This window comes from Chroicocephalus ridibundus, chromosome 1, assembly GCF_963924245.1.
Source record: "Chroicocephalus ridibundus chromosome 1, bChrRid1.1, whole genome shotgun sequence".
In the NCBI taxonomy this organism is placed as follows: Eukaryota; Metazoa; Chordata; class Aves; order Charadriiformes; family Laridae; genus Chroicocephalus; species Chroicocephalus ridibundus.
Window position 1 is genome coordinate 100,274,538 of NC_086284.1, and position 27,089 is coordinate 100,301,626.

General features: G+C 38.6%; 1 protein-coding gene across 3 annotated transcripts in view; it reads left to right on the forward strand.

Moving 5' to 3' along the window:
* The window catches only part of DSCAM (DS cell adhesion molecule), a 461,329-nt gene that overhangs the window by 74,458 nt on the left and 359,782 nt on the right, over positions 1–27,089 (forward strand). For all 3 annotated transcript variants that reach the window (XM_063345282.1, XM_063345273.1, XM_063345266.1), the window contains exon 3: positions 698–844. In XM_063345282.1, the coding sequence (XP_063201352.1) occupies positions 698–844 (147 nt within the window). The remainder of the gene's footprint in view (positions 1–697; positions 845–27,089) is intronic.

A 27,089-nucleotide genomic window follows, 5' to 3' on the forward strand; every position in this document is an offset into this window, starting at 1 on the left:
TTCCAGATGCTAGGTGAATCATATCCTGGATTGAAGTGTCTCCATGCTATTTTTTAATACAACAATACAACACTGAATTATAGTTTCTGTTTTCTTACCATTAACCTATTTCTTTCTGTGCTGGTCAATTGAACGTAGCTCTTATCTTACTTACTACCATTTCTCTGTGTTTCTGAGACACCTTGCTTTTTCTCTGGCTGTCACCTCCACCAGTTTTTTCATCGGTTCTCACTTCTTCAAAATCCTAAATGACACTGACCTTCTCTTTACCCTCTGGATGTCTAATATTCACACACAGTACTTGTATATACTTTGTACCTTTTGATAGAGCAGAAAGCAATTTGTGATGGGAAACGTGGCATGATAAACTAGAGAAGTAACAGAAGACATAACACCATTTACCCATATATATATATATATATGCGGTTCTTAAAAACAATCTTTCTCCTTGCCCTCAGAATTAAGCAGAGGAAGAACATAGAAATATAGTGAAATGCAGATTTTTGAGGAAACTAAAAGATCTGGGAATGCTTTCATATTGTTTTGCAATCAGCCTTGCAAAACTGTGTCGTTTACTGAGACAAAAGAACTCACAACCTGAGTAACCTCCTTGGGGGAACTTTGCAAGGCTAACGGAGGAAGTGGATGGGATATGTGATTATGACTTGTTTAACAAAACCTCTTCTTCTATCTTCAGTTTTACGGGAACCCTATACAGTCCGTGTGGAGGACCAGAAAGCCATGAGAGGCAATGTAGCAGTGTTCAAGTGCATTATCCCCTCCTCTGTGGAGGCATACATCACTGTTGTCTCATGGGAGAAAGACACAGTCTCGCTTGTCTCAGGTAGGCTGTTATGGTTTTCTTTTCCAATTGGCAATGGCAGCTATGGTTCCTGGTTTTTCCTCCAAATGCCTGATGTTTACTTTGAGTCAGTTGTAGCTGAATGGTATGTCATCCTTCCAGTAACGTATTTCACATTAGCATTGCTGCATCCCTATGACTGCGTGTGACAAGAAGGTTTTAGACAGCCCTGCTTTTCCTAGCACGCTTGAGGGGAATATAACATGGTTTTTGTTTTATACCAGAAATAAAACCAGCTTCCGCATGCTGTGGCAATGGGTTCACATTTTAACTTTGATAAGGAACTCCTACATGCCAAAGAAATTTGAGAGTCGTAAAGCATGTGTTGGGTTGTAATTGTTTTTCAGTAGTAATGTTACTCATGGATTAGAAGAAATACCAAGTCTAAATTTGTTTGGTTATATTTAAATGAAGTATGTAATTGATACTTATAAATTCATAACATTTTAGTCTCAAATATGTTCATAGATAACACTGGAGACTTAAGCACAGGGTAGGCTGTGCTGTAAGCCGAACACATTGAAGTGAAACAATCTGTTCTAAAGCAGTTATGTGCATTAATCTGTTTACTGACAAAGTGAGGAAATGTGAGGCATTGTTCAGGAAGTACAGGGAATTCAGGCAAAGAATATTCAACATTTTAAAGCATAAACGTTGTAAGAAATTCATGGGAGAAAGTATATGTGGGAAAAATATTGTCAGTATTGTACATATCTAAATTATATATTACACACAGTGAAGCTGCTGTTACACATACGAATGACTTATGTGTGCAGAAATTTGAGATATATTGTTCCAGTGTAATGCAGAATGAAAAAAAGTAGGTTGAGTTAAATGTTGTTGCAGAGTATATTTAAGAATGTGTTTGTGTTTATGATCCTACAATGTGTGGGAATGTTTTTGTACTTCTCAGTATATTAATAATCTTTCCTTTCTGACAAATGTGGCATTGACGGAAATATCTATTTTTCTAGATAACTCATATTATTGATTCCTTAGATAAGTTTGTTCTGTTTCTTTTTTTTAAATATATTTCAAATAGCTTTCTAAGGATTTCGTAGATATTTAAGTACCAGGTAATTGATGATCAGTTTTCCTATGCTACTGGTGCACCGTTTAAACTTGGTAAATCCACATCCTTGTTATGCTCTTGGATTTTGATACGGCGTATTATTTTTCTCACTGAGCAACTGAAACCGAATGTGTTTCCATGAAGAGGTCTCCAATACCTGAATTGTAGGACTTGCCAACACTTCAGGCAATATAGTCAGGTCAGACTTGTATTTAAATATGCAAACAAGCTTTCCATTATTCTGTATGTAATGGTACAGAACTGTTCTTAAGATTATCTAAACTATGATTAAGATTATCAAATGCAACAGTGGATGAATTAGTTTACTGTTCTTCATCTTAAAATAGCGTACTACATGATGCATGTATATCTGTATGTGTGAGTATTGGCTGAAGGAAAAGAATGTGTATGCCTGCATGGTTAACTATCAGTTTTCTTTTAAGTTTATTCATCCTATGTTATAGGAAAACATGCATCTTTTATCTGTCAATATAGATTGCATCCTTTCAGTCTGATTTTTTTTTTTTGACTTGAGCGTTAGTAACTAGTACCTATGTGATATCTTTGAGTGGTTCAATCCTGCTCTTCACCTTGGAGTCAGGAGTAGGGCATACAGGTCTCTCTAACTCCTCCTTTAGAGAAGAAGGTGTGGCATTTCTGTAGACCGTCACGGCTGCTATTTTAAGATAATTTCATTCTGGTTAGCCTATATTGATTTCAACCCCAAACTTGTGGGGGATAAAAGTGTGTAATAACATTTAACTATAAGGACCTAAATTGATTTTTTTTTTTTTTTATGCAACTTCTGACTGTGGTTGACTAATAATTAAAAATCTATTACAAGTTTCAACACTTTAAACCCGGTTTCTAATTATTTCACAACCCCTCCATTCAACAGTTAGAAATCTAAATGGAAATAAAACATAATTCATTAAAACTGATGCTATTAAAAAATCTCAGTTTATCATGTTGGATCACATCAAAGAAAAGATTAAGTTTCAGAGATGAAATCACAGGTTAGATTACAGGTCGATGCTCTTTGTCATGCAAGGGCAAAAGCGTGTCAGGAAAACATTGCTCCAGTTTAACCACAATGATCACAAAATTTGTTTGTTCACCATTTATACTCTTTAACTGCAGCTTAATAGTGAAAGCATTTAAAAACCAGAACCCACATGTGTTTCATAAAACAATTGCCTTGAGTTTTACCCATAATCAATTTTGCAATAATCTGGCCATGAACTCAAATGGTAGATATTGATCAAGCTTGTCTTCTTAGAATGCCAGTGCTGATGAATAGGATGCAAGACATAACACGACTATTGAGCTGTTTTCCACTAATGATCAATATTCTGAGGAAATGCATATGCTTGCTTATACAGCCACTGCTAGCATGGTTTTTTTTCCCCCTGTGTGCTAGGCCAGATTCATTGGTATGCTTTTTATCTCATCATTTTAATATTGGGAAACATCAAGTTCTGACTTATTTTGTTCTTGTTTCTTAATATAACTGATGTATTCGTTACTCATTAACACGGGTGAAAATGAGAGCCATCTTGAGGGGAAACCTCAACTGTGAAAGAGCAAGAATATAAAAAGATACACGCTCACAGAGTGATGATTATCGTGGTTTGAGGTGGACAAGGCTTTTGTGGGAAAACTAGATAGTGTTTACTTGAAAAGAAAGAAAGAAAAAAGAAAAAAGAAAAAGGAAGGGGGAGAGAGATAGGAAAAAGATAAGAACATTTTCACTGAGATGATACATCCATTTCAAATAGAAGACACAAGTAGCCCAGGAAGCTTAAACCTTACAGGAGGGAAGGGGAGACCCCCTATGACAGGAAGTAGGGCACCTTTTCAGTGGGAAGGTCTATATGTGAGTGGTCCGAGAGAGAAGCTTTTCTTTTTTTCTGAAAGGCTTAAACCTCAGTGCAATACTTACAAATATAATTTAGAGTAAGTACTTCACATACCTATCTATCTGTAGTCCCATTCTGACTACTAAAATAGAGAGTTCTGTAGATTAACAAGAATCCTTTATTTCAGCTGTTACTTACTATTCTAGGTATCACTTCTCTTTTTATGTAAATCCAACATTTTAAAGAAAAAAGCAAAGTGTTTTTGCTTTTATAATGTAAAAAAAACGTAAAAAAATCTAGCTTTTTACAAAGAGTGTTTGAGGCGTATTCCTTGATTAAAACGGTGATTTTTTTTTTTTTGCTCTTGCAACGGTGTACTGTCCTGGACATATCTGCTTTTGTTTGTATGCTTAGTTCTCAGAGAGCACAGTGATGTCCATAGTAATCAAAGCGTGTCATAAATATGGCTGGGCAAAAGCATCTTCTGTTTCCTGGCTGCAATTTTATGTCATGCCTCCAGGTTATTGTAAAGTAATTGGGAGTTGAAACATATTAAGACGTATTGCTAGAGTGTTTCCAAGGAGTGTCCAGGTAGGTCAGACTCGCTGCTCTATAAAGGGGAAGGTGCCCGTGTTTGGAACCAGAAATAATGCATTCTGTGAAGTTTCCATGTGCAAGGACAGCCGTGGACTGAAAAGGCGTGCATGTGCTTGTCTGACTGTCAGGGGAACCGCTAAATAATTGGGGTTTTGCTCCTACATTTTGTCTTTCAATGTGAAAGCAAATATGAGGCCAAAAAGCTTTTTCAGGGTGTCCTCTAGAGGCCAAGGTAGCAGGAAAATGACTTCAAAGCAAAGCAGAAACAATTATTTGGATGAATCTATTTCAGGGAAAAGTAGAAAACCCCAACTTCCAACAACAAATGCACAGAAATCTTTTCATATTGGAAAGACCCATTTTGAATAATAATTGTTAGATGAAGTATTCAACCATCTCCACTAGCTACAGCTGTATTACAAACTCTCATAATAGACAAGGGCAGCAGCAGACCTCTCCAGTTGTCAATCTGCTACGAATGCATAAAGTGTATCTTATTTGCCCATCTGTGTCTTTTAGTAAAGGCAATCAAACTTTCCATTGGTGTGTGTCTTGCCTAACAATCTCTGAGATGTTGGCAAAATAGAAGGACTGACAGTAACTCTGGCAATTCTTAAGGGGCTCACAAAGTGCAGGTTACTCTTCTACCAAGCTCTACAGCTGCAACATCAGGAAAACATCTCTTTTCTGAAGATCCTTCGTTTCTGAAGAATTGTATACTGTCAGCTGACTTGAAACTGAGTCTGAAATTCATTTGAATTATAAAAAGTAGCGTAATGATGTGCAGTTTTCTCTTGTATCAATAACCAGCTCTTCCACATTTTCATTAGATGACACTAAACATAACAGCTTAAATAATCTGAGAACGTTGTATGACTGATAACTGCATACAGCTTGCTCAAAGGTCAAGTTTCCCTTCCTCCTTACTGCTTTCCTTCACAAGCTGTTCCAAAAGAAAGAGACTTTTGGCATCAGCTTTGTGTTGACCTTGTAACCATCAAAAGAGCCTAGGCCCTGTGGGACCGAAGAGTGCAGCAAAGTATGTCTTTGTAATGACAGCCATAAAAACAAGGAACGATAGTACTGAAATGTGCCGCAGTGTGGATTGTGCTTCTGCTGCTGTTGAGCAACCATGAGGCAGAGAGGAGACTAGTGCTTGGCACATAGTAGTTCTTCACATGCGGAACAGTGAAGCTGGACTAGAAGGGAAGGTAAACACAAAATAACTGCTGATTCTGCTCTGCCTGGGTGAAAGCAAAGAGCAGAGTCCCTTCGTGTGTTAATTGGCCCCGGAGAGAGCAAAGGATGGGTATGGTTATAGGGGAAGATGGGCTGAAAGGGATTATTAAAAAGTTCAGTATAAGGGATCAGCAAAGAGACAGAAAAGAGGAGAATGAAGAGCGGATGGAAACAAAGAGAAAGGCTGAAGAATTAAATCTGGTCTGTCACTGCATACTGTATTTCTGTTATGAATGCCTCCTGTCCTCATGCTGATAACTACGAGGGATTTTGGGTTTTTGCATGTATCTGAATAGCTCAGTGCCAAGAGCAGGATCATGAATAGGTTCATGCCCTGACCTTTCTGAATTCCCATTTCCTGTCTAATGACATACCATGCAAGAATTGGTCTGATTTATACATAGAGTGCGACTGCTTAAAAAAGGTAGAAAGGGAGAGAAACATAATAACGACTGTGCACAATGGCATATTTAAATCTGCACCGAAAGAATAGCAGCTTCGAGGGAAAGGTGCGTAAGCATGAATGGAACGTGGTTCCCTGAAGGGCTGTGATTGACGTGCAGATGACAGCTGATGAGCCTTCCAGCCAGCATACTTTCTGTCGGCCAGAAATTAGACACACTGGACCACAGCTTGAGAAGTGTCACTGATGTACAATGACCTACATTTGATGTAATGAATTGCATTATTTATTTACACGCAGTTCCTCAAGTCTTGTCTTTAAAAGGCTCAGGGGCTCTTGGATCTTTTTCTGCACAAAGGGCTTTTCTGAACTGCCGCGGTTGACAGCAAGCAGTCAATGTTTGCCAGTAGTTATCACGTGGTGGCATCTAAAATCCAGCACTGCAGTTTTCATTTGTGCTGGGGTTTGGAGATTACAGCAGTGGTTCAGTTTACATAGAGCGATCGCTGTTTTTTCAGCCATGAGGTTTGTACGTAGTGGGGAAAAAAAAATCTCTCTGTGGGGGAGTGGTCCTGTGTACAGAGTCCTGTGTTCAGAATTAGGTTATTGCTGATGATCGCAGGGATTAAGTCCAGCCATTTGATTGAGGCTGTGTCTAGTAGAGATGAGCTATGATCTTCCTTGTTTTTGTTTGGTGTCAGGGTTTAATCATGGTTGCTAACCAGGAAGCATTCAGCAGACACTTAACCTATGCCACTGAATGCTCTAGATGCAAGATTTTTTCCAGTTACATGTGGAGAGGGATGAAGAGTACAATTTTTTTTTTAATTTTATTTTTATTTTTTAAATATTAGCAACATATATAAAAAAAAAAAATCTGAAGGTAAACTGCCTTCTACTAGAAATCACGGAATCATGGAATTTTCAGAGTTGGAAGGGACCTCTAGAGATCATCTAGTCCAACTCCCCTGCTAAAGCAGGATTGCCTAGAGCACGTTACTCAGGACTGCATCCAGGTGAGTCTTGAAAATCTCCAGAGAAGGGGACTCCACAACCTCCCTGGGCAGCCTGTTCCAGTGCTCTGTCACCCTCACCGTAAAGAAGTTTTTTCTCATATTTGATCGGAACTTCCTATGTTCCAGCTTGTGCCTGTTACACCTCGTCCTGTTACTGGAACATAATCTCATGTCAGTGAGATTTAATTCTGCTACTCAAAGTTGTGATAGCACACAGAAAATAAAACATCAAATCCCTACATCTGCTGAGCTTCCTTGACTCCCTGGAAAGCTAATGCGAAGAGTGTTCAGAATGCTCAGGTCAGACTGTAGGTTTGCTGTTACAGTAATGTGTTTTCTACACTTCTTCAAGACATGTAAAGTGCACTTGCCCATCTCTGAAGACAATATATTGCTTCCTCACTTTCTCTTTCAACAAGGTTATTTTCCTAAGGGACCTAGGAATAAGTCATTTACTACATTATTTAAGATATGTCAAGTTAGCATTTTTCCTGAGCACACCGCTCTTTTAAGAGGAGAGCGTCTTATAATCCTAGGAAGTGGAGATGGTGAAAACTTGGCACTTCCTGCTTGTGCAAACCGTTTTCACGCTCTCCTTTGACTCATTGTAAACTAAAATTGTAACTGAGCAAGGCAACGTACTTTGAACAGCTGTTCAATGGGGGACCTTTCCTCTGGCTGCTCTGCAGCCTCTTCTCCATGCTTGCTTCCTACTCCATCACCCTGGCATATTTTGCTCAGGTGAATCATCCTCAAATTATGGCTGTGGGATCAGTAGGAGTAGCTGCAAGGATTTCAACAGCTTTGCAGGAGGCAGGTGTTTAGAGTGACTTGGAGGGTGAAGATGGAAAGCATCTGATCCACGTGTCAAAGAATCACATTTTGATAGTGCAGAGGGAAGTGAGCGATACGACTGTAGGCAAAGGAGTGGTTTCTGATCAATGAATCAGCACAGGGAAACATGCGTGTGAAACCAGAAAGACTTGTTTTCACATAGAGGGAACCTGTCGATTTTTGTCAGTGTGGCTGGACGTTTTGGCTGCTCTGAGGGCATAGGACATTGGTGGCTGTTTGTGAGAGATGGAGGAGAAAAATGGACTTGAGAGGGGTGTCTTGCTGCCTAAAATGCAGAAAGTCAAAATTTGCTCTGTCTCACTACATCCAGCAATTTTAATACTAATAGGGTTCACAAATACTAACAATGGTTTTGGCATTTCAGTAATGAAGTGTGTCTAGGAGACAAGTGTATCATATTCTTTTTTCCTCTCGGTTGCTGCTCTGTTTTGTGTAGCCCTCCATTTCCATCAGTTGGAGGGATCCTTTCCCTCTACTCACTTTAAAACCAAACAAGAAACCCCAGAGCACGCCCCCCAGTCCTCTTTTTTTTTTTTCCTCAACCCTTTAATTTTTTTTTTCCTCTCTACTTATACAGTTAAAGCGCACGAAAAACTTGATTGGATTCAGGCCCCCTTCAGAATTGTTTCTTGTGAATTAGAGAGAGAGAAGGGGAGGTTTTTACTCTGCTTTCTGTGTTAAGGCTTTCAAATATCCATGTTTTTTTTAAAAAATATGCCTTTCTCTCTCTTTCTCTCTCTGTATCCATGAGTGTGTATATAGATAGGTAGATAGATATGGGCACCTATCACGTTGCTCTATGGGCCTGAGGGTCTGTTGGACCATGCATAATATTATCTAATCTGATGCCCTAACTGTTCTGTTTTACCACCTTGTTATTGATGTTGCCAGTCATGAAGAGGTTTCTTTCAGCATGGTTGAATTCAGTGGCACAGTTAGTCTCTCACTGGAAATATCTGTGTCACGTTATTTTCTCTCTCCAGATGTACTTGAAATTTTTTTCGTTTTCCTGGGGTGAATCCCATTTTATCATCTGGCCATTTTTTTCTAGCCCGCTCAGTTCCTATAATATTAATTCTCTCTGGGGTTTGTGAAACCTTCAAATAAATATGGCCTGCATTTTAATTAACTTGATGTTTACCAGATCTTTATTAAAGGTGAAATAAGAGCAGATTGACTGCTAACCTTCACAGGTGTTCACTCAACATTTTTCCATTTTGTCTTTGCTCTTTGTTTACTATTATTCAGGCAGGTTTTGGTTCATATAATTTTTCTTGAATTGAATATTTGAAGCAATATTTTTATTGCTTTGGTTTGATACGCAGGATTTTCAGGGGTCGAATTTGTAGACAGGAAGGCTCAGAGGTATCAGGTTTGGTATCAAAGGGCTAGGAGCAGGACCATGCTTGGGTCAATCAGTGCGCTGGTTTTAGGTCTAATTTTATTACTTATTTTCAGTTTTACTTTTTGAAATAGTTGATCGTGGCATTGTTTTCTTCCTTATTAATCTGCTCTGTTAGTGGCTTGTGATCTTGTCACGTTCCCGAATGGCAGTGGGTAAGGAGATGATCATGTTAAGCACTGTGTGCTTGGGGTTTCTCATCAAAACCCTGTCGGACATGAGCCGGCAAACAGCCAATGAGCTCTGACAGTTTTGATACGAGGGGTCAAAAATTGATGTATGAGATTGCTTCACCTGGGTTGCTAAACAGTAAACGCATACCTTAATTGCACGTATGTTTTCTCTTTGCAGGAAGGTTCCAAGGATGGCCAGGTGACCTTTTAGTTAGAAGCAAGCGAGTGTTTAAAGCCTGCCATCTGATGTGTGAGCTCGAGCTGTGTAACGGCAGAGGGGCAGATGCTCTGTCCCACTGCAGAAAAGTTGTAGGTGCAAAGGCTAAGCATTTTATTTTGTCAGTGGTTGCTGTATCAAAGTGTCTTTGGTTTTGCTAAAAAACTTCAAGCTAGGAAATTTCTTATGGAAGTGAGAGTACAGGAGAAGAAAGATTGAACTGTTTACATGTTCTCTCCCATTATCAAAATCACTTTATAATTGCAATTACAGATATTTTTTCACGGCAAAAGCAACCTACCAATTTGCTGCTTCATGTTTGTTTGGTTTGAAATAAGCTCTGCATGTTTTTACCCTGCACTCGAAGACTGTTGGTGTTGAATGAGTTGAAATGTTTACTGCAGGCCATGGAGACTGACATGATGCCATGCTTTCAACTGGCGGAGGAGTGTGATCCACACAGACCTGTCAACAAAAGCAGGTCAGCAGGATTGAGCAAGTAAAAAAAAAATCAATAAATCTTTGAATTAATCATGCAGCTGCCAGAGAGAATTATGGGTGCATGAAATGAAGGATGTAGGTATATATCTATGGCAATTTATTCTTTCCTACCTTATTGTGTCCTTTTCTTTTCTACGCCTGCAAGTTTTCTTTTCCCTACTGCCATCTGAATGGCTCTGTGTTTATTCAGATACCTTCATGGAATACTCACTGTTCATTTTAAAGTAACTAATTCAATATGGATCACAGAAATCCCTCTCCGCACTGCCACTTTTCTCACTGACTGTTGTGCGCACTCAATATGAATTAATACAGGAATTTCACCTCTGCATAAAACTAAGATTGCACATCTTGTGCAGTGAATTGGACCGAAAGCAACTGCTGCTTCGGTGAACAGAGGAGTTAAAAATTCATGCCGGCGCTGCTTACGTCTCAGGTGAGCGGCCGTCCTTGTTGAGCCCTGCTGCGGCAGCGCGTCTGGGGCATGAGCCCTGACCCTGGATGGGGTTAAATTCCCCCCAAGTTGGACCAAGTCCCCCGCCCCAGGGCCAGCTCCCAGCTCTGCCTCGAAGGCAGCTGTGGTCAATAAACGTCATTACCAAGAAGGGAGTGTTTCACACTCTGCTCTCTGAATCTGGATGGCAGCGGGATGCAACCATGGAGAACTAAAAGTGCTGCTCAAGAGGGAGCAATTTGACACTAGAGACATGCTTCAGAGGACTGTGAGGAATTACGAATTAAGAGATGCATCCTGTGTATATCTTTGTGGTTTCAGCTCTACGCTTTGGTTTTGTTCTCTCCTTCTCCTCCGAATGATTTATCCTTCGTTGCGGTGTCCTGGAGGGATTGTTCTGTAGAGCTTTTCCATGCAAAATTTGAGTGTTTTACTGCTGCCCCGCTTCTGGGTCTGGTAGTGAGGAAGGATGGTAAAATTAACACCCCACCATCTTTAAATCTTCATCTGCTCTGGAAACAATGCAGAGGTCTCTCCTCTGTGTCCAGCTTAACTCTCCAGCTGTGGAACTTGGTCGTGCACCAAGGCAAGGATGTCTCCTTGGCTCTCTGCCTGGGGATCGAGTCTGGCTCTCTTCCAGTTGGGGAACAGCCCAGTACTGGATGCTCACTTTCACTGCAAATTCAAATTCATTTTCCTCTTTTGTCCATGGCTTTCTTTTCAAATAGATAGTGATATTCACAAAATCCCTGAGAACAATTACCCTGCTACTTGTGGAAGGTCAGGGCAAGCTCTGTTCAGGGATTATGTATTCCAGCAGGGAAAACAGAGCTGACATGTAGTGCTCTTGTTTTGCAGTTACATGCCTGTGGAATTTTTTTTTTCTAAATGTTTTTCACCCTTCTCATTAAAACAGAGAAACAAATTCCTGATACACTCAGAAAATATATTTGGGTTCAGCTGTGGAGCTGACTTTCTTTTTTTTTTTTAATTACTACCAAAGAGACAAGTAGACTGTAATTTTCTAGGGGCAGAGAATGTTTTTTACTGCCCTCCCTTTGTAAAATGTCCTGCCCAACTGTATCTAGTTAAATAGCACGGTTTTGTAAAACCATGGTTATTCTTTAGAGGCATAGCCCATGCAAAAGTAACATCTTTTTTCTCCTGATATTTTTCTTGCAACTGATCCTCCAGGCAATACCTGAGTGATAATGATGGGGAAAAAAAAATATCTCTGTTTTTTAGACCGCATTTTTTTTGTGCCTGTGAGTGAGTTTTGTCTGCACTGAGGACTGAGAGTCCTTCCATGTACTCCATTTTGTCTTCCAATTTATAACTGTTTTTTCACACTACACTGACAAGAAAGACATTTGTTTAAAAACTAAAAAGTATTTCTAAGATTAAAAAAAAAGGCATCAACTGAAATGCTAAAAATCACTATATGAAAATATATGACTATACTGTAAGTAAAACTGATCCCTTAAATGTATAAAATAGTATGCAGATTTAAAAAAATGGATGAAATTATATAGATATTTTCTGTGCAAAGAAATACTCATTACAGTCAGTGTGTTCTGAAGTAAAAACATTTCTATAAAATATTTTTTATATGAAATTTCACGAGAGTGCAAAGAGTCCCAACAAGCATAATAATCTTTACATGTATGCACAACATAATTTAAAAAAATGTAACATTATAATGTATTTATCTGAATCTTTTACAATTCCTTCTGAATTAAAATGAAATATGGAAGCAGCTGCTGATATGAGGGGAGAGGCTACGAAAAAGAAAATAGCGTAAAAAAAAACAGGAAAAGCCCCAACTGCTGACATTGTATTGTATTTAAATGTGGCAGTCTTGTGTAAGAATCCAGAGAAATAAGGGGATTAATCATCTACGTAATCCTTTTTACTTTGCTTAAATGTTTTTTGAATTCATAAATATACTGGATAGCTGGAGATCTTTTTTTGCTGAAAAAAAAGACATGGATTTTCTTGGAAAAATTCAGTTAGAACATGAGAAGCAAATCTGATCTTTTCGAAGTGGATGTTTGTGACTTGCTGAAAAGCAATTTCAGGGCTAGGAAGCAAAAGCACACCTATAAATAAGAAGTGATAGGATAACGCATGCTGTGTCACAGCATCCATTCGGCACTCTTATAAAATGAGTGACAAAAAGAGAACCCCTCTAAATGTCAGTGGCCCAAGAAGATTTAGTGAGATGCTGTGTGCGTTTTCAAAAGGAATTTAAGAAAAAAGAACTTATTCACTGGATTTTACTTTCCTCTTTCAAATATCTTCTCCTTTCTTACATGAGCTCTACTTATTGATAGTATGTCTTTGCATCCTCATCAACGGTTATTCATAGCACTTTCTGGGGATGATTTTTTTTTTTTAAGTGCTAAAGAAATTACATATCTCAAGCCCTGCATAGAATCAAGGAAACCTTTATTCCTGTTTATTTTGACATCTCTTTTCCCTTATGAAAACCCCAAAGCCCCTTTGAGTTAATTAGAATTATTACCCCCATTTTACATAGAGGGAAACTGAAAAACAAAGAAGCTTCACAATTTCCTCTGTTTCTTCTGGAGGCTGCTGGAAACCTCAGGCAGGATCTCCTAAAGCATCGTCCTTTATTTGGATCCATGCTTTCTGTTTCTTCCCAAGTACTGGAAAAGCAAAAGGCATAGATTAAGTGTGAATGAGGTTTAGGAATCCTTAATAATTTGGTGGTGGTGTTTTATATTCTCATTACTAAACCCAGTACTGCATGTACTCAGAGTCTCAGACTTCTGTTAGTGGAGCTCCTATTGCTTTGGACTGGAGCTCCCAGCATGAAGGTGAAGCTCAATGGGAGAGATATGTTTGGAAAGCATTGCTTATAAAATGTAAGTCAGCTAAAAGAAGATTAAATGTTTTGCCTTTGTGTCACTTTCATTTAGATTTATTTTCTTACTACACCAGACACCTAATAATGAATCATTGTAAGGAAACTACAGGAACATAGGACCATAAATTTAAATGCCTTAAATTTAAAAAAAAAAAAACAACAAAACCAAAACAAAACCAAAAAACAAATCAAAACAACTTGGTGTGGTTTTAATCAGTGAAAATTAATTGCATTTAGAATTGGAAATGCCTTCTTCCTCCCTGTCTCAAAGCTCAAAGAAGATTTTTTATTCTCTCTCTCTCTCATGACTGATGTCCTTTGCAGGATACTTGTGGAACTTAAGGTCTGTCTGAGTTAGTTGGGCATTTTTTTTGTCAATTACTTTGTTAGGAAAAATATGTACTTGTGTTGGCTAAAAAGGATGTTTTCCTATTGAAAAAGTCATCTTTCAGCCAAAACAAAGAAATAAAAGCCTGCAAGGGATGCAGCAAAAGCCAGAACTTTTCCTTTTCAGTATTTTCAAAATTCTGTATTCTTCTGTTTTCAGTTCAAAGTGAAAACTGTTTGAAAACTGCCTATTTTTATAGGAAAAAAAAAATCTTAGGATAAAAAAGTTGTATGGTTTTTTGCTGGTTATTTGGTTCCGTTATCAATCTTAGCAGTGGTTTTGCTTATTTTTCACTTTCCTCCATGAATTCCTGTTTTGGGAAAAGTAGTAGTGAATATTTTGGGTTAATTAAAGTGGCATATGGATGCTGAAAAACTCAACCGTAACATCCACATAGGACACTTCATGTGAAACAAATTTACCAGAGTTCAGAAAAATTTTGTGTGTAGTCATTTAATGGCACCGTTTATCTGAGAAGCTCTTTTTAAATAAAATCAATGCTATTTTTGCATTTCCCTAATGGGAACCTATTAAGCTAAGTACACAGGCATTTTTAACCTCAGACACATCGCAGGGGTAAGTCGGTACTGGATTCAATCCAGTGTATTAATGAGGAGCATTGAAATACACGATTCTGCGTCTGGGTGACTTGGTTACTGGTTTTTGAAGTACATTGTTGATGCACTGTGTCTCATCAATATTCTAATCTAGAGGATAATTTAAGCCCTTCCTTCTCTAATAATGTACCCGGTATCTCTTTGCCTACTCGATGGTTATTATGGAGCATCTTTTAATGCTTCTGTTCAGAATTCTTGCCTTCTGGAGTTCATAGATGCCCATAAAAAATAAATCCTGTGTTAAATCTTGGCTCCAAATGATTTTAATTTGAATGATGAACAATCTATTAGGCCATTGAAGATTTACTGGCCTTGAAGTTAATAGGGATGGGAACTGCAAAGCAGTTTATAAAAGACTGTCTGTATGAGTGTATACCATGAACGGAACAGGAAACTGGAAGAGCAGGGGAAGAAAAAGTGGTTTAGATTTATTTTGATTTGGGAGGCGGCTTTTTATAACAAAGAACAGAGCAATCAAATTCAGACTGTAACAGTAGGCAAATGTGTAGAAGAGATACAAGCCTATATACTGCCAGCAAAAATAAAGAAACTTTTTGCTTCTCACACTGCAATACGTATGTCATTAGTTTTCTGTAATGTTGTCCTAGAAGCATTGGGAAGACACTGAGGAGAAAGCAATTAGGCCAGGTCTCAACATAATCAGCTGCCTCTGACACAGTCCAAGTGCGTCCATCTGTTCCCAAAAGAAGAGAGAATGTTCCTCTCCACTTCCAAAACATCAGCAGAGAGGTCAAATCACGAGTGTTGGGTGCTCAGAGGAGCAGAGAATTCAAATAGAGTTATTTTTCAGTTAAGAACTTTTCACTGAAAACATTCACATTTCACGTTTGAAAAAAATAATCCCCGCTTCCTTTTTCTCTCCTCTCCCACAGTGTCATTCGCCTTTTTTGTTAGCATAAAAGTCTGAATTTAAATAAAGTTATTTGTTGTAGCACCACCTCAGACCCCTAACTAAAGAAATTTTAAGAAATTGTGTATTGTCTGCAAATGAAAAGAGAGAAGTTTTAAATGAGAAGGGGTGGGAAGAAGAAACTGCACACATACTCTGTTGCATTCAGTAACTTAAAGCTGGAGAGGAAAGTTGGGTTAAAATCACAATGTTGTCCAAATTATCTCCCCCTGTGGGGGTGTGTTGTGCCTGGGGGAGAGGCAGTAGGGAACAATGTTGTATAGGGGCTGAGGAGAGCTTTCTGTTAATTATTTCCTTTACTGAACTTTGGTAGCTCTGTGCTGTTGCTTGATGGTGTCAGTTTGTGCTTTCCGGTTTTAATTTTGTGGGAAATCTTTCACATCCCACTTATGTTAGAATTTCTAGGCAAAGGGATTAGGATGCCATCCCCAATCAGCATGGAATGGAAACGGAGGAGCTAAACATCAAGTTCTGTCCCATTTTTTTGGCAAATTTTCAGCCAAAGTGACCAGCGTGCGTGTATTTAAAAAATCCTAAAATTATAAAATTCAGTTAAAAAATGCTCAAACTAGTACAGCCCCTCATTCTGTATTAAAGTACTTTAAAAAGCTGATTCAAAGCTTTGTAACTTGCTGCTCTGTTGCATCAACGTATTTCATCAATAGGGCTCAAACTGATAAAATATGTTGGTTTGATCTTACTCTAGTCATTATTACCCCTATCAGTTGGAAAGAGTTGGTAACCCTGTTACTGCTAGTCATAGGGCTCTAGTTAGCTAGGCATTGGAAATCATTAGCATTCAGGGGAAAAAGGTCTTTAACATTGTTAAGTATAAGAAATGTAGCAGATACTCATGTGTACATCTACCTATTGATCACTCACTGTAAACCAAGAACCAGCAGTGGGATAAAAGCAGGTTCCAACTGTTGTTCCACCGTGTACTTCTTCAAGCACATGTGCTCCCAAATCCTTCCAGAAAGGACACAGGGGTGTTTGAAGACACCTGTTCTCTAAAAGGTGTCTTCAGCTGCTTCCCGGCAGCTGGACATTTGGTCCTTTGGAAATGTCAGGCCCAGGACTCTTGAACAGAAACCACATAGTCCTGTGTGGTCACAAGGAGTGCCTAGAACTTGGGCCCTCTGCAGAATTGTTTTCTGATTTATGTTTATTTATTCAGGCAAATTCTGGCTCTTACAGGCAAAGAGCTGAAGTTACTGCAAAGCGCTCACCCCCAAAAAGCTTATGGCCTGCTGTCTTTATAGGCCTAGCACATGATAAAATATAGGGTTTGCATTCTGGTTTGCCATCGAGGATGATGGCTATGTGAGGAGCATTAAATTTGAATATGGGGATTTATGGATGGTAACACAGCATTTATTCTGCAGCCTTGGGAAGGGTGTACCGTCCTTGGAGGAGTGCTTGCCTGTGACCCTCCAGAGGTCCTCTAACAACCAAGGTGGATAGAGCTGGACATGGTTTGGCATCTGTTGCAGCTGGCTACTTGCTTACTGCTGTCCTGCCCTATACCTTTTTCTTACCCTAGTCTTAAATGGAGCTGCATTTATAAATACCGAGTTGTTTTGAAGGAATCCTTTTCATTGATTTCTTGCTGATGGATTCAGTTGAAGCCCACACCTCTGAATATCTGCCTAAACTTTGGGAGATGCCTCTATACTTGGCAGTGGTGAGGCCCCACCTCGAGTACTGGGTCCACTTTTGGGCCCTTCACTACAGGAAAGACATTGAGGTGCCAGAGCGTGTCCAGAGAAGGGCAATGAAGCTGGTGAGGGGTCTGGAGAAAAAGCCTTATGAAAAGTAGCTGAGGGAACTGGGGTTGTTTAGCCTGGAGGAGGCTGAGGGGAGACCTGATAGCTCTCTACAACTACCTGAAAGGATGCTGTAGAGAGGTGGGGGTCAGTCTCTTCTCCAAAGTTACAGGTATTAGGACAAGAGGAAGTGGCCTCAAGTTGTGCCAGGGGAAGTTTAGATGGGATATTAGGAAAAATTTTTACCCTGAAAGGCTTATTAAGCATTGGAACAGGCTGCCCAGGGAAGTGGTTGAGTCACCATCCCTGGAGGTAATAAAAGATGGGTAGATGTAGTGCTTAGCAATATAGTTTAGTGATGGGTTTTGTCACAGTTAGGTTGATGGTTGGACTAGATGATCTGAAAGGTCCCTTCCAACCTAGGCAATTCTATGATTCTATAATATGGAGAGCAAAGCAATGGACTAAATTTCAATGAAGAGGTTTGCCAGTGCTAATGATAGAAGGCCCAATTGGCTGAAGAGCTCTGCAATGGACCAGCTATAGCTCAATTAAGCAACAATTAACATGACCCTCAAGCGGCCTGCATTGGCTAAAACTTGAGCTCCCATACCTGTTTTTTTTGGGCCCTTGTCAAGATCCAGAATAACTATGGGGCTGCTATAAATTCGGGTGCTGCTTTCATGTTGAGTGAGCTGTCTCAGATGCCTCCACTCTTGGGTCTCAATGTAATAGCAGTGGACATGACTCAGTTTTTCTAAAAATAAGCAGACATTTTCATTTGATCTGCTGTAATTAAAAGGTTGGCTGTAAAGTTGTCTTAGAACACTTAAAAAAGATAAAAAGTAGTCAGCCCCCTTCCCCCTCCCCCTTGGACACCAGTGTGGATAAGTCCTTGGATGCATAAAGTGTTGAATTTGCAGAAACATGAAAATGTTGTTTTGATAAATCACAAGCAACTTTCAGTGGCTCAAAGGATATTAAAACGTCACAGTGAAGCAAATCAGCATTCTCATTCTTTATTCCTGTCTTTGAGGATACACTTTGCAAACTACGGAGAAAACAGATAATTATGTCTAGGAATTAGGAGAGTCAGAATATTGCTATACTGCAGTGAACAATTAAAGATATTTATCTCTCACATAAGGCTTTGCACTTTTCCTATATAAATCTCTACTTACACAGTAAGTAGTAATTCAGTGAGTGCTATCTCCATTTTGCACATACAGAAACTGAGACACCACATGAGTTTGGGAAAACATCAAATCTGCCTCAAAGCTTTTGCTAGATTTAAAGTTCTGTGTGCAGGCATCATCTTGGCCCCCATAGTACAAAATTTTGGCCCCATGTTCAAAATGTTTCTCTCACTAAGTTTGTGTTTTATGTTTGATTCGATAAAGCTCTCTTGGTTTTGGCTCTTTTGGGATTTTACTTCAAATACTTTAAGACATGAAAAAGTAAGAAATCACCCATTTTATGCTCATACTTGATTGCTACCACCTATAAATTCTTATAATATTTATCATTCTATTTAAACATTGCAAAACGCAATACAAGCAAAGCAAGGAGTTATAAAACAGAAACTTAACTGAGGGGAGGAGGAAAGGGGCAAATTAAGGAAAAAATAGAGGTGTACTAATTTTTGCCATCTTCTTATTTGACTTGAAAAATGTAAAACTCAAATCTACCTTTCAAGAGTTTGTGAACGCTGTAGAAAAATCTTGAGCTCTTTGAGGCAAAGGGTAAATTTTATGTTTTGTCAATTGTACTACCTAAAGATTAATAACCACTTGTTTCTGATAGCCCCATTTGGCTGTAACCTAAAACTTGTATTAGGAAACTAAACTAAACAAGCCAAGCTTGAAGCCTTAGGTATTTGAAATTAGACTTTTGGCAGAAAGCTTCTCCTTACAAACTTTCATTATTTGTTTGGGTTTTTTTTAAATACTCATAGTGCCCAAAATAAACAAGAGAGAGATTACTTCAGAAGACATAAAAGAGTAACTTGCAGTCCAGCAAATGTCGCTATATATTTTTTTTTTTTAATCAGCAAATGGCAATTTTTACTAATGTGGCTGTTTTGCATTGGCCCTCCTATTCTAAATGGATGACACAGTTGCTCATTTTGGGACATGTATCTCCTTTTATGTGTATCTGCCTATCTGAGGAAAAGCTGCATGTTTCTTCAGTGAAGAATAAGGAGTCTTTGGGGGATACTTGTGTCAGTGGGGTCAAAATGTGTCCTTGTAGACAAGCGCAAGACTCTTCCTCAGAAACTGCCGTTACAACAGATGAAGCTCTCTTCTGTGAAGTGAAATTGTGAAACCTGTCTCATTTCTTTCAAGTGAAAAGCACCTAGATCAGGAAGCTGTGGTGAAGAAAATTGCCTGGTTGAGTTGGTTTTTGCTCTTCAGATACTTTGTTCTAAGTTGACTGTCTGTCTGGATGACGTTCTGGAAAAAAAAAAAGGTTCTGCTCTCTGAGGAAAGAATATTGTTTCTTTGCAAAAATAAAGACGTGGAATAAGAAAAAGATAAAAACACATTTAGAAAAGTGGGCCTCAACTTGGTAGGAAGTTTATTCCTCGAGTAATACTGCCAGTTCATGCACATGGGAATCATAAATGGCACTATGTTTCCTTAACAGAGGTTTTGTATTACCATTGTTTGGTAAAGCTTTTAGAGAAACTGCTCATCTCAATTAAGGAACCTGACGTTTTTATCTATAGTGTTCCTAATCTAATAGATTTAGTCATCTGGATTTCACACCTAATTTCTGAAAATATTGTGACTAGACAGGATTATAAAAAGCACTATAATATAATACCTGTTGACAGAGCTGATTAAGACTGGAAACAGAGGAAAGTAAGTACCCTAGTATGTGTCAGAGGTCACTGAAAAAGCGTGTTCAAGGCTGCTGATATAAAGCAGCTAGATATTCCTCTATCTATGGATGTTTTGAAAAGCAAGTTTCTCCTTAATGGAATCCTCTTTTCATTGGACTGTCACCACTGACTGCTCTATTATGTGTTCAATTATTATACATTTTAAAAAATATGACTTGTTCTGAAGAATGGTAGTTAAAAAAAATTGAAACGATGAAAGTTTGGAAAAATGTTGCAGCTGTTACACAATATGCTAGCTGACTTTCCTATTGTGAACCAAAGCAGTTATTGCAGAGGTCCTGTTTCATGCAAAGGCATAGTTCTTTTCTTTTGCCTCAAAGGATGGATAATTTCTATTTTAAAAGGAAAGGATCCACTTGACCTCCATAATCGTTTTGTGTTGGAAAGACTGAATCACACAGATTTAGAGCTGCTACTACCGCTTCCTCTTTCACAAATGTGTGCATTCCTCCCTTTTTACAGCGTGTGCTGTATTTCAGTTTGTGCACAACCAGACTTCACGATAATAGGAAAATTCACATTAGTTGCATACAAGAGGGAAGAGGAGGGCAGAAAAGAACAATAGGATTACGTATACTGAACGTTGTGCTGACAAGTACCTGACTTATCTGGGTGCAATGTCGTGCTAATATATAACCTTGATGGTGAACCCCATGTAGCCCCCTTCTTACTGAAAATGTCAAACATTTTTTTCCTGTGTAAAAGACAGATTACTTTGTTTTGTTTGATTTCATCTAAAAAAATGTATTATAAAACCTCCTCAGGTGCTTAACATTTGTGTTAAAACCGTGGTTATTAATCAGAATGAAAATGAACAGTGACCTCATCTTGCAAAGCTTCTCAATAATTTTGTTGTGCAATGAAAATAATTCCACCAGTATTTTCTTCCTGTACTAAGTGTGGGTACATGTATTATCATTCACCACAGTATTCTGATGAGACAAGTCAGTCTCTAGGCTTCAGCAAATGAGGCAACTGCCTAGGGCAGAGACTGCCAGAAGGGCCTCAATGTCCTTGGCCACCCTCCCCGTTTTCCCACAGCGTGGCGGAGTCTTGGGAGGGGTTAGCAATAGTTAGCATTCATTCCAGGGGGTCTGTAATGCACACTTTTGCTTTTTATTGTGCGTCTTAACAGTGATCACTTAAGATGTTGCTGCACGACAGGATGGTCTGGATCAGGACCATAAAAGAAATTGCTCAGGACTTCACCAAGGTCTCAGGCTTGTTATCATCTGCGGTTCCTCTAGGAATCCTGTATTTCTTTGTCCTACCTCTAAGGAGCAAACACAGCATGCTGCTGCGTCTCTCGGCTCAGAAACTGCCTGCCCCTTTGGGAAGGGAGCTGTTGTATTGCTCCCTACTGAGCAGACCTCGAGACAAATTACCTAGTGTTCCTTAATAAAGATTGAGTACCATGGGACTGTGACCTGTGCATGCATGTGCATGTATACACATATAGGTAAAGGGAAGGGAGAGGAGAGAAAGATGAATGGGAAAGCGTTCCTATTAATTGCTCCTGTTCCTCCTTGCTGACAAACGTCTGTTTGGAGAGATGCTTCAGCAGTAGGTGACTGCACCAGAATATGAATGGGGACAGTATGGTCTTTATGTTGCCCTTTGTAAATGGATTATTGCCTTCTGGCTGTGGTTTACTGTCACTAGCATGTTCTGCTTGTAAGCAGAAGGTTGTGCCTTCCTAGCAATTGTCCAAAATTGGAAAATCTCTCTCGTGTATCCATATTTATAAAAGAGATGCTGGCTGGTTTTATGTGGACAGAACATACACAAAGGTAGATGGTGTCTTCATATAACACAGTTATCTTTGAATTTTACTTTTAAACAAAGCAAGCAAAATTTCAGCCTATTTCAGTGTGGAGGTCAGAGAAATGTGTGTCTCATCTAATGATAAGCAAAGGACATCTGGTTATACCATCCATCAGTCTATCGCCTAGAGCAAGAGATATTCAAGTTTGACATGTCTGTTTTGGGAGGGGGAGGGAGGAAAGGAGAGATAGCAGGCTGTTTTATCAAAACGCAGGAGCTGAAGTTGGTGATTTTCTTTGTTTTGTTTTCTTTTGTTTGTGTTTTTTTTTCTTTTTTTTCTTTTTTTTTTTTTCCCCCCTGAATTGCTTTTAATTGCATTTATTGTGTTCTCTGTGGATGCTATCCACAAAGCTGGTCATGTAACACTTCACAAAAGATAACATTAAACTAAAATACTTTGAACATTAAGAATGTTTGAACACTATATTTTAGTATTATTCTAGCTTTAAGTTACAGAGGACTCTTTAAGTGAGAAGTTCCTTCTCATTAATACTCAAAAAAATTCCTAAAAGATAAAACTCCTTTACTTACACTTCAAGATATTGACAGTGCTCCCCTGGCTTTGAAAATGGATCAGAATGGCAGTCTGGATTGCTTATGATTTATAGTTGCTACTATATTATTGATTAATTCACAATATTCACATCATGTTGCTAATCCCAACAATTCGGAATTACAAAATAATTCTTAAATAGTATTATAGTATTATGCATTACTGAAATAATACATTATTTTCTAGCTTTCTGATATTTGCCATGTAATCAGTTCATACAGATTTCTAATTTTTTTTTAAATGAAAGGTGGATATTGGATAGTCTTTTTTCCTGTTTTTTGTTTTGTTTTGGTTTGGTTTTTTCATTTTTCTTTTTCCTTCACAAAATATTCAGCAACGTGCTACATTGTGACATTTCTTTCAGATTATCTTAGTTAGATCCCTTTTAAGGTAGTCTTTTGACACCAAGGAAGTTGCTCGTTGTCTGAGTTGTGTTTTCGTTTCTTTTCTCTTCAACTGAAGAATATCTTTGGAACAGGCTTCCTGGTTTTATATCTAAATCTCTTTGAATGCTCCTGATTTATTTTATGGAGTTGCTGATTATAGCCTGCTCCGTGTACCTTTTTTGAAAGCGACCTTCTAAAAAGAAAATGTATTTAGTATATGAAGAACAGATGATAACTTCCCTTGATCCTTTTTTGATTATAGACTTGTACTTGCCTATATTGTCCCTCTGGTGACCAGAGAGTTGGTCAAATTATTGTGGTACAGGTATGAGTAACTGGAATTTGGGCAAATAAAGAGGTGACTTCATTGTAATCTCTAAAACTCTTATCACTTTCCAACTCTGATAAATAATGAATATATGTGAGTGGAGTTTTTAATTTAAAGCTTCAAAATTTTATATTTTTTTCAATTATTAAGCTCGAAGTATTAATTTTGATTTCTATGTATGAAATCTGAAATAAGTCTTTCAGGAAAATTAAAGTAGATTTACTGTTGGGATTACAGATTTGAGAGAGGAAAAATATATGCAAAGTTATTTTTATGAAGATGAACAGCTGAAAAAACCTGATCCTTCAAAAGAAGAAAGTGGGAAGTGGTGGGGATTTTTTTTCCCTTTGCTTTGGTTTTAAGATGACATGAATTATTAGTAAAGCTAAAATGGTTCTGGTATTGGATGTCCTGCCTGTTATGGGTTACAGCTAGGGCAATTAAGTCCAAGCTCTATACCCCTAACATCTGTGAGGGTCAGGACCCAAAAAAACTAGTCACCACCCATCTCAAAGGTCAGGAGAAGACTTGGGCAAACAGCCACCACATCGTTTGTGGAGCCACCAGAGAAGAATATCAAATTGTACCTTGTTCAGAGCAGCGGCTCCAGAGCAGCACACTGTTGGACAGCCATGGTGTCACTTGCTCCATCGGCAAATGCTAACCGGATTTGCTCATCCAGCAATCTTTCTGGTAAGGGAAAGTGAAAGGTCTGTTCTGTTCAGAAAATTGCCACCAAGCCAGCTCTTGCTACCTTTGTGGACTGAACAAAAAAGTATAAATGTGTGAAATGCATTTCATTTTGTGTGTTCACTAGGCATTGCTAAAGAGGACTGTGTCACCAAAGTAAGACTGAAAACCAAGAAATTTGCAATACTGACACTTTGGAAGAGTCCTGTGCTTTCTTTCCGTGTTACTGTCCAGAGTGCCTATGCTGTATAGGCAAGGGAGTATCAGAAATCATTCTCATGTACATACTGGTTGGAATTACTGAAATCAAGAAGAAACTTTTTCTGCATGGTGATGTTTGGTTAGAGATAGCGTCAAGTATGCAATGTGGGCGAATGGCTTGCGTATAGCTCCTCTGTGGGCGGCTCATATTGGGGCAAGGGGCTGCCAGCATGGAAAAACTGTTGTGTTCAGGTCTGTGGAAGGTTGCATCAGAAATGGATGTCGTTGGTTTTGAGAGAGATTTTATTATCTAATTTCAGTTGTAAAAGTATGTCTGCATATATAAGTGAAAATTTTTTCTGAAGCTAAAACTTTCAGTGCAAAACCTGTCTAGCTCATGACAGATGCATTTTTGAAGATCTTCTCTTTTTAAAGATAACTTATTTTTTTACTGCTAAAATTTGTTTTCTGTCTGTATCTTTGTGGAAAGGGCAAATACAAGCGTGTGTATTTTGCATTTCAGGTAAAACGGGTCTCTAACTGTGGCTTTTGTTGCAACTGCATGAATAAAGTTAAATTTTTGTTCAGTTTGGCTACAAAGCCAAATTAACACTTTGTTTTTCCTTTTTTTCCCCCCAATATGAGTCAAAATTGTCTTTTCCCAATTTTTCTTCTGTCTGAGGGATAAAAAAGACAGAATGCTTCCTGTGAGTAGCACGAAGTGTTTAATCCACACTAAAGGGAAACCTTTGTTTGCCCTATCAACGTATTTTTAGCTAAACCAATAAACTACAAAGGATTAAATTTGGACACAACTGATTGATCTTGGTATCTAAGACACAGAATGTAAATGTATTACTGCATATTATGTTCTTCAGAATTGCACTTATTGTTTTGCCCCAGATCCATTTTGAAACATAATGCTATTTTGAACCATGCATCTAGTCTGGTTTCTCTGCACTAGGTGGCAAGCTCCTTGGGTGAATGTCTGTCTCCCCCCCCCCCCCCCGTTTTTTATAGCACTAATGGAACAATTCTTACTTTTCCATTTGTATTGTAGTGAGCACCTAGCAATGTCTGCTATGGGAACAGTTTTATAATCATAAATACTATGGTCTCCTATTTTGAAGATGTAAAAATTACAGTAAGCAAAGACCAGAGTTAGTCTGTTGTGTTTGTATTCAGCCCTTGCCACTGAGACAGGGATTTATAAAATCCCCCTAAAGATAAGTAACTTAATTTCTGGCCCTTCAGAGCTTAATCGCTGCAGTTTAAATGCAAATGTTATTATTTCTTTTATATTTACATGAAAATTAGCATTTCAATAGCAGGTGTTGTTGCTTAGGAGTTTGGGTTTTCCTTTTTCCAATGTCTAAAACTACATAACTAAAATCTTGAAGGTTAGAAAATTGGTATTGGAAGCATCCAAAACCATTACTGCTCTGTGTAGGTAATGAAGTCATAGTCTTTCTGGCTCATATTTTGTGAAAGAAGAATGGTTTTCATAACACAATGTCTTTCAAAATATATGTAGTTCACATTTTTTCACTTTCAGGTTTAAGCTGCTGAAAGTTCAGCTTTTGCTTTGCTCAGGATGTTGCTGAAGTGCAAAAAGTTGATGCTGAATTAAATATTGGAATATGAGGTGGGTGGTTGTTGGTAGGTGGCTTTGGAGTACTTTTAAAAACCATAATGTATTTATACATGAGTCAAGATAAAACTTCTCCTGCTGGGGAAAAAAAAAAGTGGAAAACATAAAGATATGCCATTGGAGAGGTCATATAATGTAAATAAAATTTAGCCATAAGTAATACATCATGGACTAAATGAAATGACTTGCAAGCAAAATTCCACTTACTGCTTAGAAACCTGCAAACGCTCCAGGTCAGTGTGAGACAGACATTGGGGTTGGATGTTAGAAATCAGAGAGCTTCTGAATAAATTCAAAATACTTCATTTCCAAGGGCAAATATTTTTCTAAATTCTGTTACTTCTTTAGTCAAAAGTAGTTTGCAAGCTACTGATATGTGTCCAAAGAAGAGCGACGGAACTGGTGAGGGGTCTACAACCCTTATGAGGAGCACCTGAGGGAGCTGGGGTTGTTAAGTCTGGAGAAAAGGAGGCTGAGGGAAGACCTTATCACCCCCTACAACTAACTGAAAGGAGGTTGTAGCAAGGTGGGTGTCCGTCTCTTTTCCCAAGTAACAAGTGATAAGACAAGGAAACAGCCTCAAGTTGCGCCAGGGGAGGTTTAGATTGGATATTGGGGAAAAAACTCTTCACTGAAAGGGTTATCAAGCATTGGAACAGGCTGCCCAGGGAAGTGGTTGAGTCACCATCCCTGGAGATATTTAAAAGACATGTAGACGTGGCACCTAGAGATGTGGTTTAGAGGTGGAATTGGCAGTTCTAGGTTAATGGTTGGACTCAATGGTCTTAAACGTCTTTTCGAACCTAAATGATTCTATGAATATCTAGTTACTCTTCTATCAACATGAAAATACCAGTATCTAGTGTGCTTACAATAAATACAAAAAATCTTAGAGGTGTTTCATATTTAAGTAGTTCTGTTATGTCGTTACAAATGTACAACTAATTACCACAACAGCGGCAACTCAGAATTTTATTTCAGTAATGGAAGTAAAAGCTGGAACCTCCAGGACCCAAAAAAGGTCTCTGAACCTCACAAGTCTCCTAGCTGTGTGGGCGTATGCTTGGCATGCTGGAGCAGTTCTAGTTCCTTCTGACTGAGGGCAGGACTCCGAGACACTGGATGGTGAGAGATATTCCATCAGAAGGAAGGCCTTTCCTCAAACCATGGATCAGCTTTATCACTGTGTAAGTACCTGATGCCATCTTGCCTTAAATAAGTCAGTTCAAGTGTTGCAGTTGCAGTTTAGGTTTCAAAAGAAGATCAAATCATCTCCCAAAGCAAACTTCTGTGTGAACGTTCGTGTGTG